We start from the raw sequence: 16,549 nt of genomic DNA on the forward strand, positions 1-16,549 counted from the left end.
CCCCCCTCCAGCCACATCAAACAACGTCGCTCAACCGTCGCAACCTGGGCCCCCCCAGCAGTCCTCGGGGCCCCCCCAGCCCACCTACTCCAGTCAACCGAGCCCTGGGGGGCCCCCCACCCCCTACGGTCCCACCTCGACATCTCCACCTTTCAGTACTACCTCTGTATCAGGAGCTAACACGTACCCCCAGAGCAGCCAGCCCACGAGCACCCCATCAGCATCCACGCAGACGTACCCCAGCAGTGGGCCCCCACCTGCGACGTCGCAGGCCGGGAGTTACGTGCCCCCCATGCCCACCCCCTCAGGGTACCCTGTTCATCAGCCTTCGCATTTGCCATCGCACCAGCCTCATCAGCCCCCTCATCAGGGGGGGCCCCATGGGCCTTCCCACCAAGGGCCCCCGCATCAGGGGCCTCACCAGGCCCCCCATGGGCCCCATCAAGGGCCCCACCAGATCCCCCACCAGCCGGGGCCCACGCAGCCTGGACCTCCGTCGTCTCAGCCCTCCTCGCAGCCCCCCCAGGGTCAGCCCCCCCAGCAGGCCCAGGGACAGGGGCAGAGCCAGCCACCGCCTTCGCAGCAGCCCTCCCAGCAGCAGAGTCAACAGACTGGGCCCCCACACCAGCAGTCCCCCAGCCCTGGCCCCGGGAATTTCCCACCGACTTCGGGCCCTCCGTCCCAGGGACCCCCGAGCAACGCAGGACCACCGGCCCCGGGGCAGCCACCGGGGGGGTACGGACCCCCTCAGTCCCATCCGGCCACGACGCAGACCTATGTGCCCCCCGGGCCGGGGGGGCAACCCCCCCAGGGGTATCCCCCTCATCCTCCGGGGCAGGGGGGACAGCCGCACTATGGGCACCCTCAGTATCCCCCGCAGAATTATCCACCGCATCCTGGACCACCCGGGGGACAGGGGTATCCTCAGTATCCACCGAGGGGGCCTCCGGGGCACATGCCACCGCCCCCCGGGCCGCAGGGGCCTCCTCCCAATCAGTATGGGGGGTACGGGTATCAACAACCGCCGCAGTGAAGGGAATGAGTTTTTTAAGCTTGGATGTAATGTCTTTTATAACGTTTCGTGATTCGGAATGAGTGTGGTGTTCCGGGTTTGTACTATAGGATTAAACTGATTATGGATTACTACTGGCGATTTATCATTAAAAATTGTGTTTCAAGGCTCATAATAACCGAGTATTTATTGCATATTCCAATCCCTCTCCTAGAAATTATTCACCACCTTTTCAAGATGACCTCTTTCTAATATTATCAATAGCTCCATCCACCTTCTGAGAGACAAGAATAAAATATGTTTATTTGATATGTGTGCCGAATATCGTGAAAATTGCATTTTGAACAGAAATGGATACAAGTGCAAATTGGGTCGAGTAAGGGATACGATCTCCCCCTTTTTCGATATTTCTTCTCATTAGAGAAGAAATATCAGCCGACGACTAGAATTATTATTCAGTTGTTTTATGGGATGGTCTATCCGCTTCAAAAATTCTCTGCATATAAATATACAATTAATAATATCTGTATATATGTAATAAGTGCTGGGTATCACCGGGTATTATATTACATTCAGAGGTTTCTATACCTACGGAAAACTTTTCAAAATCATTTGTCGGCCATCTACCGGTGAACGATTTATGAACGGTGCATCAGAGAATGAAACATAACAGAAATTTGTCGCTCTCCCCTGTCATTGTCCTTCACTCACTGAATTTTCTCCACCAGATTCGGCAAATTACGTGTAATGATTATATAATGTTCATAGGGAAGAAGGTCGTGATAAGAATATTCATAGATTTGGTTTTCTGCTTGAATATTACAGAATCACCAGCGAGAAGATATGAATACGATGCAACTGTTCCATCAATATTCAACTGATACTTGTCCTATACGGAAAAAAAATCAAATGACAACATATCAAAACAATAAACTAGGATTGAAGTTTCATCATTGCTAAAGCACTAAAATAAATTATTGGAAGAAAGTTTGAGGTGTTCCTTATACACCCCACATAAGGATCGGAGAGTTAATAATAACAGAATAAAATCCGAAAATATTTTGAAGTCTATGTTCTCCCATGACATCTCCTAAAATTCTGTAAAATTTCTCCCAATGGGAAAGGAAAATATTATAGTATCGTGAGAATTTCTTTGGCTTCTTCGTCAAATCACCACCTTACTTCAGCTGAGTATATAGTTGTATTCTATACCGGACGAAGCACGAAATACATTTTCTCTTGTCCGATATTATAGAACATATCGCTAAAGTATGACATAATTGTTATTCGATTATGTAATGGGATGGTCTATCCGCTTCAAAAATAAATATATATACTATATATCTTACATATGGTATAGAAACGCTACACTGAGTATTGCAACATATTCAATGCCTCATTTCTTTCGACTTTATATTATAACCGAAAATTTTGCACTTGCGGAAAATATTTTTAAACCATTCGGGAGCCATCTACCGGGAGAAGTATTACAAGGTCTACCCTCCTCGCAGATGGGGTATATTATTAGGATGATTTCAAGCGCCTTTTTTAATTTTTTCTCAAATACACCTAAATTACTATTTTTTGGCACTATATCAATACAATTGATGATACAAGCAGAACCTTGGAATTAAGAAAAAAATTTAATAAGTCAAGTCGAAAGGCTATCAAATACCACAATTTTTTTTATCGTTTCGGTTTCGATGTGTAAATATTATATATCAACATTTTGGATCGTCGAATAAAAACATTGTAAAAAAAAGGTATGGAGAATGATACTGAGAAAAAATGGTCAATACTATTTCAGTAGCGAAACTGTAATTTAGCTCTCATCTGAGTTTTTGAGAAATATCTTTGAATCTAAGAGAGATAAGGAAATTTTTGTAATGACCTTTTTTGTAGAGCGAATTGAGTGCTATGAGAAGGTCATAAAAAAATTTTTCCCTATCTCCCTTGGATTCTAAGATATTCTTTGAAAACTGACGAATAGTCAAAATCGACTTAAACCGGTTTACCGCTTCGTTACTGATTTCAAATATGAGACTGGGAAGAAGTGTGTGTTCTTTATTAAATGCAGACTCCACGAACAAAATATAATACACTACTAAAACTCATCTTTCCTGCTCACTCCCTCGTCCGATTCAATGTGGGATTCCATGTGGTTAACATGACATGGGCATGAATTTTCTGGTTGTTTGACTTCTTCCATTCCTTCCAGCACTGTAATTTGATTTTTCACTCTTTCACTCCACATCTACAACAAATATTTCTCTTTTAGTTTACGATCACTCATAGCACATATTTCTAAAGCTCATAGGATAAATATATTCTATCTATAGACCTGTAAAAGTGATACATGGTAACAGAGTACATCGTGAGGTAATGCAACCTGGCGCATCAAGGCACGCCCAGCCTTAGCAATCTGTCGGGTTTTACTGTCATCATTCTTAGCCCACTCGATTTTTTCTACGAGATCAGACAAATCAGCCTTTACCGGTATAAAATGCTCGTAAGGAATTAGATGATGATAAAAATATTCGTAATATTTGGAGTCTTGTTTGAATACTGCAGAATCACCAGCAAGGAGATAAGGCAGACGATAGGCTGCGACCGTTCCATCAATATTCAGTTGATACTTGTACTATTGCAGAAACAGAAAAAATAACTAGTAACATCATCACATGAAGAAGAAGCTTTGAAATTAATTAATATTTCCCAATAAATTTGTTGCAAATGAATATGTGGGTAGATTCATACCCACATAAAGTTTTTATGCAAGGAAACTCGAAGAGAATGTTCTATTAATTAAGGTCGAGTGAAACATATTCGGAAAATTATTCTGTCCATCGAAATTTTCCTCTATGCAAAGAAAATCTCTGCTCTTTTCGTCTCAAAATGGATTTAAATATACTCGTTTCCTAATTGCTTTTTATACAGCAATCAACCGAAAATAAATATCAAAAAAATTATCAGTACTGAACAGGGTAGGTATGCAGCATAATGGCAAAAGATTGACGGTTGGATGGAAAAAAAAAATTTCTGCTATTGTCTTTTGAATACTTACGTCAAAAAAATCGAAAAATGATATAGGGCGTTGGCCTGGCCCATATTTTTCTATTTCTTCTCGGAAGAAGAAAAAATTGGTGATTGAAACATTGAAAAGATCTGGATATTTTTTTGAAATTTCAATAAGTTTTAATCGTTCGCGACGGGAATCACGTCCTCGCCAGAACATTTTCCCAATTTTCTGCTTCCAGGGGGTTTTAATATTACCTTGAACAGATAACATATCGAGCATGACCCTAAAAAATTAAAAAGCACTTTTACCATGTATCTGATGTAATGATACACCAGAAGGAGAACGCGGGAGTAATGCACATACCTTCCCATATTTTCTAGGGATGATTCAGTGATATCGTACGTTGGAAGAATAATATCTCTGGTATCATTGGAACCACACCATGAAAATATTGGATACAACGGCCCACGTTCCTGTACAAGTGGCCAATCTCCTAAATTCACGAAGAATTCTGTATTGGGTAAAACTACTTTCCTGGCTAACGACAACAAAACCGAATCTGCAAATACTTTAAAGCCTGTATGTTCTCCATAACATCTTCTAAAAATCTGTAAAAAATTATTCATAAGAGCACAAAAAATGCTGCAGTTGACTTTAACACCAAATAAATGATCACTAACTTGATTATTTTGTATTACATAGTGACAGAGACTGACACTGTTAGGTTTTGCATAGTCTTTTATCAATTGCGTTCTTATGTCATCAAAGTTTATCTGAGGAAAATCTTTCAAATCACTTAATATTTGAGTATAGCTTGCTGGACATTGGTATTTTTGTAACCAATCCTGTAGTGAAAGACCTGGACAGACACATTCTTCTTCATAAACGGGACCTACAATTATTGAAAACAAAATAATTTATTATTTAATTGGTATAGTAAGATCTTCGTTCATGCCTGAACAATCAATACCTTTTTTATATATCGATCCACTGGGAATTGTGCTATTGTTTACCCTAACATCGATATGAAAATCATAGCAGGTTTCATATAATCTGTAACGAACGATATAACTCCCATCTTTACAGTCTAAAGTTTGTATCCATACTCTACACGTATGACTATTTGAGTTTATACTTCTTACGGCTACCTTTATATCAGTCTTTTCACCGACTTCAGTAACACTGAAATTAAAAATCGTGTCAATTCCTGCATCCTCTTCCATTTATGTTATTTCCTCTGACTATATTTACTTGTTTCCATTGACATCTACAAGTTGCATGAAAAAGTAGCGACTTCGCATCACTATTTCAGGAAATAAACCAGGACCCCAAACGATTGTTTTTGTTGGATCAATCCCATAACTGTGATTACTTGATGCAATAATGTTCAAGTTGAGTATCAACGCAAAAACTAATATGCTGGAGTACATTATTCTATGCATTTATTTTGTGGGTATTATTGAGAAATGAATCATTGAAAAAAAAAAATTATAAATAAATTAGTCAATTTATCCCATGAATAAACCTTTGAAAACTTGTTTATAAGAATTCATAAACAGGGCGTTTGCACTTGGAATATTCAACTGACAGCTTCACTTAGAGGTTAACCGGGACTGAAGATTCATCAATGGCCGATTCATCAAAGAGAAATTGTGAGCAACGGCATTATAAATTCACTGAAGAAGCTGTACTGTCGTTTAAATTTTCATTATTGTGGTAATGTCATTGAAGAGTTATTAAAATGAAATAAATACGATATCAGTTTGAATAAATTTATTGTCTTTATACATTGCTTTATACATTTCACACAATCGAGGCGATTCTTTTAATGATTAGACATGACCTGTTCTTCCTGCATGCAGTTTCATGGGAACATACGGCCATATCCTGTGAACATAAAGAATTATCAAAATTAATTCTACTTGAATTCAAACCTGTTGAACGATATTTGTGGACATCCACGAGAAAATGATGTGGCGAGAGGCGGGGTTTTAATGAATATATATATAGCCTATTTCATTAACAATTCATTGAGTCATTGATATTGTGTAACAATTCTTCTCAATAAATGACGCAACATCAGTTTTATTAAAGGGCGATTTTATTCGAACACAATGAAGAGATGTCTTTTATGACAGGAGTCCAGAACAAGTGAAGTTTTAATCAAAAGACAAAAGTATTCAGGGTTTAGCATAGAACATACTTCAGCTCATACATTCAACGAAGGGGGGAACCCGCAACAATATTAAAAAAAATTCAAGTGTCCGTTTTACCACACCCTACGAAACCAGCTAAAAGACCGGAAGTTATTAGATTTTTTTTTATTAAGAACTCAATATTTGTTAGTTTTCAATAATGACTGGCATGTGTTGCTCCGAATCCTTGTGTTATTGTTGGGGTTTTTGCCATTTTTAATTAATTAATATGTTACGGATACTCGATACAGAGCTTAGGAAGCTGTAATTGGCATCGAAACGATTTGACAGTAAAATAGTATTCTTTAAGGCCCGCATGGTCCAACCGGGCCTTAAACGCTTGCAACATCCCATTATTTATCTTATTATTCTCCAATAATGTTGAATTCCTCAGAAATGGAATCCATATACCATCCGACCTATACTCGGTTTAAAATTCAATACGTCCCAAAATATTAAAACTAATGTAATCAAATGAGCAATATTGAACAGAGGAACCGGGTAGCTTCAATTAGATATCAGTTTCATAATGTCACATTCATGAGAAGTTATCAAATTTCAGTGGTATGTGACGTGCATTCTTTTCCATAACAGAAGACTCTCATTCACTCTTTCCTCGTGAACGGCCATAAATACAAAACACAAAATTATTTACGTTGAGTTGGAGGGCCATTCAGCCTAAACATCTCTGATGGCATAAATCGTGGTCTGAACGGGGGTCTGAAAGTAGGTATCATCGCAGGTACTCTCCCTCTCATCATGGGCATTGGAGTCCGCATCATCATCATAGGATCCATCATCATAGGTCTGACCAGATTCTGTACGTATAAAAAATAATGAAATGAAACCATGGTAAGAGCCTACACTATGAAAAATATGAGGTATAAGGAACAGCACAGATGAATGTATATAGTTTTGTATTGTGTGTCAAAACTGTGTTGGAACTGCGCCACTTCTCATTCCTCATATTTTTCAACAGTTCGTCGACATTAACACTAGCGTTCTTACATCATAATACATGGGAAACGTAATGGGCTCGGCATACGATAAGGCAGCTGGTCTTCTGTCGACTTCATGCCTCCTGGGATGAGAATAACTGTCATAATCCTGGTATTCTCTGCAAGTAGAGTCTCGATGCGATCCAGCACGAGCATTTCGATCCTGAGATCGTCGAGATCTTGAATCACGAACTCGTTCCGGACTTGACTTACGACTGCTGGGATATTTTCGTTCATGATATCTATCATTAGTAGTACTGCCCCTGTAACCATATTAATTTAATCATACGCTCACCGAATTATTGTTTACCTGATCATCTGTCTTACCTATCATACGAATGACCTCTGTCATGTCTTTCTGTGTACGATTTCGATGCTGCATCATGCCTAAAGAGAAAATCTGATAAATACCACATTTAAGGATAAATTACAAGCAAAACTCATTGTATCCTATCCAGTATGACATTTTTCTCCTTAAATGAAATTGGCATTCACAATAACAATCTTAGCTAATAATTAATTTTTTTATTTTTCTATTTCATTGGTTTTATCGAAGTAGTTCTCGATTTCAAAGCCCTCCTCTAGCCTGCCTCCCCTCCTTTACTTTTCCTCTCCTCTTAGCTAATAATTAGGACGGAGAAAAATGTCAAACACACAAGGACACGTGTGTATATCCATCAATAAGAATTCCATAATTGAGCAGAATTAACTCAACTTATGCACTAGTACATTTATCTTTTACTAACTTATAAACTATTTTTAGTAAAGAAAATTGTATTTCCTCACCTGATAAGCTATAAAAGTCAATAAATAGACTGATTAAAACAGAATGGGAAATAAATTTAAAAAAACCTAAAACGAGAAAAAATTCGATTGAAAAATGCCATAATGTTTACCTGGTTTCGAGCGTATACATGGAGCGCTCAAACTAAACTGTAGATGAAATAAATGGACGACGTAAAGAGGAAATCATGATCGTGAGAACCTGTTCGTGTCAGTACGAAAAACAAAAACGTGAGAAAAGTGAATGTCAGAAGTTATTAATTGATCCGTTTTTTTTTTCATTGAATATCGTCCACATCACTTTCCTGTGATGTAAACATTGAATTATTACGTCGTGGAGTCAATGTTGGAAAGAATTGTCCTCGTATGTATCTAGTGGAAGAGCTTGCATAGACGAAATTTAAATCTTTAGGCACTCCTAGAACTTTCTAGAATAGTCCAGAACATTCTAGCAGGTTCTAGGATCTATGAAGATGTTGGCAGAAATTCTAGAACCCGCTATTAACTACAAATACTTGGAATCAACTGAAAGAATCCAAATTGCACATGTCGTGAATTGAAACAAAATGAACGGAAAGGAAGAGATATGAAAATAAAACATATGAATGTTGAAAAAGCAAGTACGGTACCAATAATGAAACTGAAACTAATTTCTCATCGATTTCTGTATTATATGTGCTTTACCTAGAAGATCTCTAAACAGATCTATTTGCAGCACGAACATTTACCTTGATGCTCGCCGTGAGCTATGGCTGGTACGTCTCCCCGAGCTCAGGGACCTGGAGCGTCGTTCTGTTGAGCGGTTCTTATCTGGAAGATAGAAAGAAAAAATTTTAAAACAGCCCACTCACGTGAATTTCAATTAATTAATATCGTTAAATCTCACTAGTTTCGAATTCATCGAGAGCAACCACTGTTCGTCGTTCTGGGACATCAACATTGTTGCTTTCTTTTGTCTTCAACTCTTCACGTTCGAAGATGGGCTTTGATCCTTCACCTAAGGAGAAATGCAAGTCAATACTACGCAGAATTAGAGAAGACCTCTTAATTAGGGGTCTCCACTAATCCTGCATAGGATAGATTTAATAGATTTAGCAATTCCTAGTTGCATCAACCTTAGCTCAATAATTTCATTTTCATCTTCGAAAAGAATTTAATGCAACCATGCCCAAATGACCTTAGACAGCCCACTATGTCCGAGTGTACATCCCAGATTAACCCTTTGTTACTCACCTGATTATTAAATTTTTTTTTTTCATGATGAAAAACCATGCAAAAGGAGATAACCATTCAACGCCATTCAATAGTCGAAGGCGTTGGGCCATAATATTCTTCTCATACTTTTCATGATGAAAAAATTTCCAGAAGAACAAGTAAGAGAATGCGTGAATTGTACCGTGTCTTATTTAAGTAACAAAGGGTGTAAAAATGAATGAAAATATAAAATTCCCAATTGTCCGCCTAAAATAACTATTCATAATTGAAAATGGCCTCCATACTACGTAAATCTTCCAATCGTTGTTATCTTCAGTGTCTTCATCTGCAGTATCATCTTCATGATGTAGCGATAAAATCCTATAATCTTCATTATGCATGGGCTACTGGAACAGAACAGATTGTAATTTCATACTGTCGCTTTATCCAATCCATTGGATGTCACCAGTACCTCTGTTGTCGATCATATCCTTCCAATGAAACATTGCAAGGAATTCTCGGTTGAAAATGATCATACCTTTTTTGATTATGATTTTCCATCGCTTCGACTCGATTTGAGTACGCCGCGATGTCAATCATGATTTAATCACCCGGCTAGGGCTCCAACGAGGGAAGTTGTGATTAGAAATCACATGCTTCAGCCAAGTGTACCTCACAGCCGGGTTAAAAAATTCGCTTGAAATTTACTTCAGCTCTCGTTCAAACCCAGGAGCTTGTGATTCTCATTTTAAATCACATACTTCAACCAAGTGAACAACATAGCTGATTTACAAAACGACGATATCAGTATTCAATCATATGAATTTATGTGTAGCAACTGTTCTTTCTCAACAAATATCGAATAAGCTGTAAAAGAAGATTAATACGCAATCCCAATGATATACGAACAGTATGATTATTCACACCATCCAAAAACGTACTCTGGACCCAACCCACTCGTGACTTTATTGAAGAGACGATTGTGTAGGAAAGGTACATTTGGTGCTGGTGTCAATAGCCATATCAATATCAATGATTCAGGTTGGAGGGCAGCACGATCGGATTTTCCGGATGCCAATGAACAAATATACGCCACTGTATCGACGAAAACTCGACGGAAAGTACTAGCCTCCATGCCTCATCATTCTAATATCCATATTATAGAATATTCCTTACCTTAAGGGCTTCTTATTTTATGTTACCCTGACTCGCATGAGTGAGCTTACCTCGATGGTCTACGTGAACTCCGACTTCTGTGTCTGCCTGAACTTAGGGATCTAGAGCGACGTTTTGATGATCTTTTCTTGTCTGAAGCATAAAAATTTGATAAAAAGATTAGAAATTTCTTCGTTGATATGAGGTGATAAAGATTGATTAAATATGTGATAATCTTACCAGTTCCAACATTATCAAGAACAATCGTTCGTCGTTCTGAAACATCATCTGCACTGCTTTCATTTACTTTCAACTCTTCACGATCGAAAATAGGCTTTGATCCTTCTCCTAGTGCAACATCAAATTCAAAAACATTAGAAAATTATAATTTATCATTTTGACACGCATGAAAATAAATAATTGAAAAATTTAGCGAATTCTCTAAATAATTCTATTGAGATATTTTCTGTAGAATTCCCTCGGCTCGAATTTCCGAAATTTTTTTCATTCTATTTTTCTTTTCTTTTCATCAAGAAAATCAGACAATTTGGAAAATTTGAGCCGAGGACATTCTATAGAAAATATATCAATAGAATAAGTTGTATAGAGAAATCGAATTCTATTGACATTTTCTATAGAATATTTTTTTATTGAACATTTCAATAGAAATCCAATAGAATTGGCTAGTGAATTCACTAGGTTTTCCTATTAAATTTCTTCACACGAGGAAGATCAGTCGACTAGAAATTATGTACGAAAAAATGGAAGTTCTAGTCTCAATGTAACGTTGATTTTCCTGTTATTGTGAATGAAATAGTCGCAAATGAAGAATGACACAGCTATTTGATAAAATGGTAAATGCATGAGAAAAAGAGAAAAACCAATGAAAAAACGAAACAGAAAATGAAAAGTCCACTCTAGCAACTAGTCTAGTTGGAGACCATCGGCCATACCACTTTCTCAGTAGTTCAAGCTGAAAAATGAATGTGAAAGATCATGAAACAACCGCTTGCACAACACTTGTGGGATTTTGGAGCGGTAGCCTCAAGCGTGAAATGTTATTGAAGCTCATAAGTCGCTCGTGAATGAGAACATTGTCAGATAAAATGAACCCAAGAAGAAGCGAACGTTCATAGATAACAAAAATGCTTACTCATAAGCCCCTCAGAAATCTCGTAAACCCCCGTCCCGCCTAGACGGGTTGTCTGGAGGCTCACTCCTAGATTGATAATAACCATTAGATACTGATTTATTTTTACCGTGGCGGTGATAATTCTAATCTTCTGGGTGAAATCGACGGTCAATCTTCAACGGTGGAATTTTTGTCTTGGGGGAAATTTTCTTTTATTCGAAACTAATTCATTTTTTTTTCTTTCTAGATTTCTTTCACTAAATTTCGGTGATTGTTATTCATAAAAATTCGGCATAATCACTAAGAGTTAATGAATAGCGAATTTTCCGGCCAAATTAGTTTCATTTTGAATTAATTATTAAGTTTAAAGTATTATCTTGGAGATTTTCGATGAATCTAAGTGATTGAATTTCCGCTGAAGTCTTCGATGTCGATAATTTCACATATGCAAGAATATTTTCTCCATTAAATTTCACTTTTTAATTTTGAAAAGTTGAAGGAATTGAAGACAAAATTTGACAAATAATTTTTTTGTCAATAAATTACCGAATATTAGATGATTGTCAAATAAATTGCAATTAATTCAAAAATTGAAATACAAAAATGAAGATTAAATCTCTACAAAATTGATTCCGCGGCGAACATTAAAAATTATCCAATTAATTCAGCATCTGTTCAGCACAGGATCTTCATGAAGTCTTCACTGCCGAATATTCCCCAAAACCCCAGTAAAATTCGTCCCATTTTTCTCTTTCCCATTTTCCCAAATTTCGAAATCAATAGCACAACAATTTGTGTCTTATCTGTAGCTACTTTCCACCATCAAATACCCCAAACTGTGATCAATCGACGAATAGATAAAACACAATCAAACTGAATGAATTCAAAATAATATTTGATAAGTAATTTTTTGTCTAAATTAACTACCGAATAATACACGATTCTCAAATTAATTGAAATTAATTCTACACTCTGCAAATCGATAGGTTTATTCCGGTGAAACCTGAATATCTTCCGATGAATTTAGCAAACGAAATCTTCACAATCTTCAAGTCGCTCATTTCCCATAAATAATAAAAAAGTAATCCTGAACATCCGATTGATAACTATATTATTCAATTGTTTGCGTCTCAATACACGCAGGAAATATACGAAAAAAAATACAAAATGAAGATTAAATCTGCACAAAATTGTTTCTGCGACGAAAATTGAAAATTGTCCAATCAATTCAGCATCTGTTCAGCACAGGATCTTCATGAAGTCTTCACTGCCGAATATTCCACAAAACCCCAGTAAAATTCGTCCCATTTTTCTCTTTCCCATTTTCCCAAATTTCGAAATCAATAGCACAACAATTTGTATCTTATCTGTAGCTACTTTCCACCATCAAATACTCCAAACTCTGATCAATCGACGAATAGATAGAAACACAATCAAACTGAATGAATTGAAAATAAAATTTGATAAGTAATTTTTTGTCTAAATTAATTACCGAATAATACACGATTCTCAAATTAATTGAAATTAATTCTACACTCTGCAAATCGATAGGTTTATTCCGGTGAAACCTGAATATCTTCCGATGAATTTAGCAGACGAAATCTCCACAATCTTCAAGTCGCTCATTTCCCATAAATAATAAAAAAGTAATCCTGAACATCCGATTGATAACTATATTATTCAATTGTTTGCGTCTCAATACACGCAGGAAATATACGAAAAAAAATACAAAATGAAGATTAAATCTGCACAAAATTGTTTCTGCGACGAAAATTGAAAATTGTCCAATCAATTCAGCATCTGTTCAGCACAGGATCTTCATGAAGTCTTCACTGCCGAATATTCCACAAAACCCCAGTAAAATTCGTCCCATTTTTCTCTTTCCCATTTTCCCAAATTTCGAAATCAATAGCACAACAATTTGTATCTTATCTGTAGCTACTTTCCACCATCAAATACCCCAAACTGTGATCAATCGACGAATAGATAAAACACAATCAAACTGAATGAATTGAAAATAAAATTTGATAAGTAATTTTTTGTCTAAATTAACTACCGAATAATACACGATTCTCAAATTAATTGAAATTAATTCTACACTCTGCAAATCGATAGGTTTATTCCGGTGAAACCTGAATATCTTCCGATGAATTTAGCAGACGAAATCTCCACAATCTTCAAGTCGCTCATTTCCCATAAATAATAAAAAAGTAATCCTGAACATCCGATTGATAACTATATTATTCAATTGTTTGCGTCTCAATACACGCAGGAAATATACGAAAAAAAATACAAAATGAAGATTAAATCTGCACAAAATTGTTTCTGCGACGAAAATTGAAAATTGTCCAATCAATTCAGCATCTGTTCAGCACAGGATCTTCATGAAGTCTTCACTGCCGAATATTCCCCAAAACCCCAGTAAAATTCGTCCCATTTTTCTCTTTCCCATTTTCCCAAATTTCGAAATCAATAGCACAACAATTTGTGTCTTATCTGTAGCTACTTTCCACCATCAAATACCCCAAACTGTGATCAATCGACGAATAGATAAGAACACAATCAAACTTCTTTTACCTTCTCTTCGTTTGAGGACGATTTCATCAGGGCTAGTAATGTCCCTCAACAACTCAGATGTCTCTTCAGCTTTCGAAATATCTCGTTGAATATTAACTTTAATCTTTTTAAGCTCACTAACACTAATTTTACTTCCCTCCATGCCCTTAAACAGTGGAGTATTAGAGGACGACGCGGAATCGAACCTAAAATCGTAAAGTTTGTTAGTAAAACTGAAGAATTGAACCAAAAACTAAGTTTACGAGGGAAAATAGGGTAAAATAGACCTCTCAGACATGACAGGAACTTTGGTGCTGGCACGAGTGCTATTTTTCTCTACAGATCTACTTCTACCACGTCGTCTGCTGGGTCCAGGTGACGCTGATCTTGATCGTGACTTTGATCTTCTCCGTTGGTTCTTCCCTTCGAGCTCTCTGGCTCTCTTCGCCTCCCACTCTTGTATCATCTTCTGTTTGCGTTTTTCGTGCTCTCGTCGCTTCTCCTGCTCAATTCTCCATTCTCTTCTTTTTCTCTCCAGCTCTCTCAATCTATCCTCGGGGAGGTAATCCCTCGAGTCCCGGTATTCTCTTGATCTGTCGTCACTTCGTCGCATTTTTACTGAATAAAAGTCGATTATCAACTGTTAAAAACCACTTCGAGGGGAGAAATTTTACATTGGAGTGATGAGAAAGGAAACATGAATTTCTGTTCATCTTGGAGAGAGGAAAGCTAATAACATTTTCAGAAGAGTAAGGAAACTTGGCGAATTCGCTAGAAAATTTTGATGGATTTCTAGGGGAGGTTGGGGTAAAACGGACACTTTTGACTTTTCTAAAAATGTTAATAAGTGGTTGAAATGTTGATGAAATTTGACGATTTTTCTTTCAATACAAAGAACAGTTCTTTCCCTTTCTGACGAGCCTAAACTGAGCTCAATTGATGAATTTGTCTCTGAGTTATGAACAATTTAAAAAAAGTCTAGTGTCCATTTTACCCCAGCCACCCCTATTGAACTTTTATTAAAAATTCCATTAGTTTTTCGTCGATTCTGCTGAAAAATTCTGCACATTTTTTTTCATAAACGTCTAACGGAAAATATTCTAGACAAAATCAGCAGAATTTTTTTTATGCAGCTGATTCTATCGAGATTCTTCGGGTAAAAATTTGTTTTTGAAACATTTCCAAAGATTGAAAATTGTTTATTTCTCTCCTAACAGAGTGCCAAAACGAATGTAATTAAATCAATTTGAGAATTCTTTTTTATGAATATTTCTGCACTAAATGAGAGCACAATTTCCGAAGAAATATTTCTATAAAAGAAGAAGTAAAATGACAAATCCAAAAAAATCTTGATATGGATTCTGCCATGTCCACTAGATGCAGAGCAAGCTAACCTCTCCCCAACAATGCATCAATATCTCCCCGCAAATCTAATAAAAAAATGGGAAAAAAACATACCTTTAAAATATTTAAAACGAATCACAGCCTCAGAACAAACAATATCCTCACCGCCTACACTACATGCAGATTAAAACGAGAATGACAAACGAGTAAATAACTCTGAACACTTGTAAAACATGAGACAAGCTCAATGGCTGAATGCGGAGTGCACAACGGAACACGCAGCAGCGTCAGGAAGCGTCCTTGATGACGCCCCTGAATCGAATCAACAGGCGCCATCTCTGAGTAGACGCATCATTCGAAACTGCAAAAAAATTGCAGAAAACACGATTAGATTCGGAATTGTAATTTTTTTCTCAATAATTAAATATTATCGTTTTGGTTTTTCAAAGAAGAAATGTTTAAAAATCAGGATTTAACCCAGTGTCTTATGTAAAAATCAACATTTCCATTATAATCAAAGATTAAAATCTGAATTTTTTTTCATTAGATGTGAAGAAATCAAGAATTTTTTTGACACCTCATAAAAAATAATTCACCATTTTACAAACAAGTTTTATTATTTATTTATATGAGGGAAATGTTTGAAAAAATATCAATATTTTGCGAAATTTAATTTAGATAATATTGACTGGGTATGAATTTTTTCAAAATTTTTTCCTGGAATTTAATTTAAAAATTAAAAAACTGAAAGCCGAAGGGTAGAGCTACTCTAAATTAACACACAGCAACATCGCTTACAGTTGACCGAAAAAAATGAATAAATAAATAAATAAATAAAAGTCATTGACGTTTTTACGAAATTGCAGATAGAGATGTTCAGGCGTAAAAATGTAAAAGAATAAACAAATATAATAATTCGCAACAGTGTCTTCATGCCCAAATGGAGATCTGCAAAAAGTGATTTTCATGAAAAAAATTAAAATAATATTGTTTGACAGATAATGGATCAACTTTTTATGAAAAATATTGTGGAGAATAGTCTCCTACAACAGTCTCACGATATTTTTCACTGATGCAGGTCCTGTTCAGCTGAAATTGCTTGAGATATTAATTCGTCATTCAACGGTTGTGGGGCGTAATTAATGAATGACAACATTTTCT

The 16,549-nt window shown here is 36.7% G+C and overlaps 3 protein-coding genes across 4 annotated transcripts in view; 1 reads left to right on the top strand and 2 right to left on the bottom strand.

Moving 5' to 3' along the window:
- The window catches only part of LOC107038867 (basic salivary proline-rich protein 2), a 4,555-nt gene extending 3,368 nt beyond the window's left edge, over positions 1-1,187 (top strand). Inside the window, exon 5 of the mRNA XM_029126161.1 lies at positions 1-1,187. This exon is cut by the window's left edge and continues 24 nt beyond it. Coding sequence (XP_028981994.1) covers positions 1-1,033 — 1,033 coding nt within the window. The 3' untranslated portion in view covers positions 1,034-1,187.
- A 1,929-nt stretch (positions 1,188-3,116) lies between these two features.
- LOC107038846 (protein O-glucosyltransferase 2) lies at positions 3,117-5,347 on the bottom strand. Its single transcript, XM_015258147.1, has 7 exons — positions 5,283-5,347; positions 5,002-5,213; positions 4,712-4,923; positions 4,395-4,639; positions 4,077-4,314; positions 3,354-3,653; positions 3,117-3,266 (listed from the first exon to the last, which is right to left on the bottom strand). The coding sequence occupies exons 1-7, from the start codon at positions 5,330-5,332 to the stop codon at positions 3,117-3,119; spliced, it is 1,407 nt and encodes a 468-aa protein (XP_015113633.1). The 5' UTR covers positions 5,333-5,347.
- Positions 5,348-5,789: 442 nt separating this feature from the next.
- LOC107038847 (U4/U6.U5 small nuclear ribonucleoprotein 27 kDa protein) lies at positions 5,790-15,636 on the bottom strand. Of its 2 annotated transcripts, XM_029126170.1 has the most exons (9): positions 15,503-15,636; positions 14,332-14,662; positions 14,066-14,250; positions 8,894-9,004; positions 8,736-8,817; positions 7,552-7,611; positions 7,235-7,487; positions 6,882-7,044; positions 5,790-5,918 (listed from the first exon to the last, which is right to left on the bottom strand). In XM_029126170.1, exons 2-9 carry the CDS (start codon positions 14,655-14,657, stop codon positions 5,896-5,898), a joined length of 1,203 nt encoding a protein of 400 aa, XP_028982003.1. In that variant the 5' UTR covers positions 14,658-14,662; positions 15,503-15,636; the 3' UTR covers positions 5,790-5,895. The 2 variants fall into 2 exon arrangements, with proteins under 2 accessions (XP_028982003.1, XP_028982002.1); XM_029126169.1 differs by lacking the exons at positions 5,790-5,918; positions 6,882-7,044; positions 7,235-7,487; ... (1 more) ...; positions 8,736-8,817; positions 8,894-9,004 and adding an exon at positions 12,537-13,437 and having other exon boundaries at positions 14,002-14,250.
- Between the last annotated feature and the right edge of the window lie 913 nt (positions 15,637-16,549).

The sequence above is a fragment of the Diachasma alloeum genome, unplaced genomic scaffold (assembly GCF_001412515.2).
Source record: "Diachasma alloeum isolate Michigan unplaced genomic scaffold, Dall2.0 Dall_scaffold_00289, whole genome shotgun sequence".
NCBI lineage: Eukaryota > Metazoa > Arthropoda > Insecta > Hymenoptera > Braconidae > Diachasma > Diachasma alloeum.

Excerpts from the sequence above, each read along its gene's own strand:
- LOC107038846 (XM_015258147.1), bottom strand. The coding sequence starts at position 5,332 with ATGCGAAGTCGCTACTTTTTCATGCAACTTGTAGATGTCAATGGAAAC. Across the intron at positions 4,315-4,394 it reads TCCCTAGAAAATATGGGAAG|GGTCATGCTCGATATGTTAT; the intron begins GTATGTGCATTA and ends TTAATTTTTTAG. Across the intron at positions 3,654-4,076 it reads CATTTTTCGATTTTTTTGAC|TACAAGTATCAACTGAATAT; the intron begins GTAAGTATTCAA and ends TTTCTGCAATAG.
- LOC107038847 (XM_029126170.1), bottom strand. The coding sequence starts at position 14,657 with ATGCGACGAAGTGACGACAGATCAAGAGAATACCGGGACTCGAGGGAT. Across the intron at positions 7,612-8,735 it reads AGCTCACGGCGAGCATCAAG|GCATGATGCAGCATCGAAAT; the intron begins GTAAATGTTCGT and ends TTTTCTCTTTAG. Across the intron at positions 7,488-7,551 it reads AGAGGTCATTCGTATGATAG|GGGCAGTACTACTAATGATA; the intron begins GTAAGACAGATG and ends ATATGGTTACAG.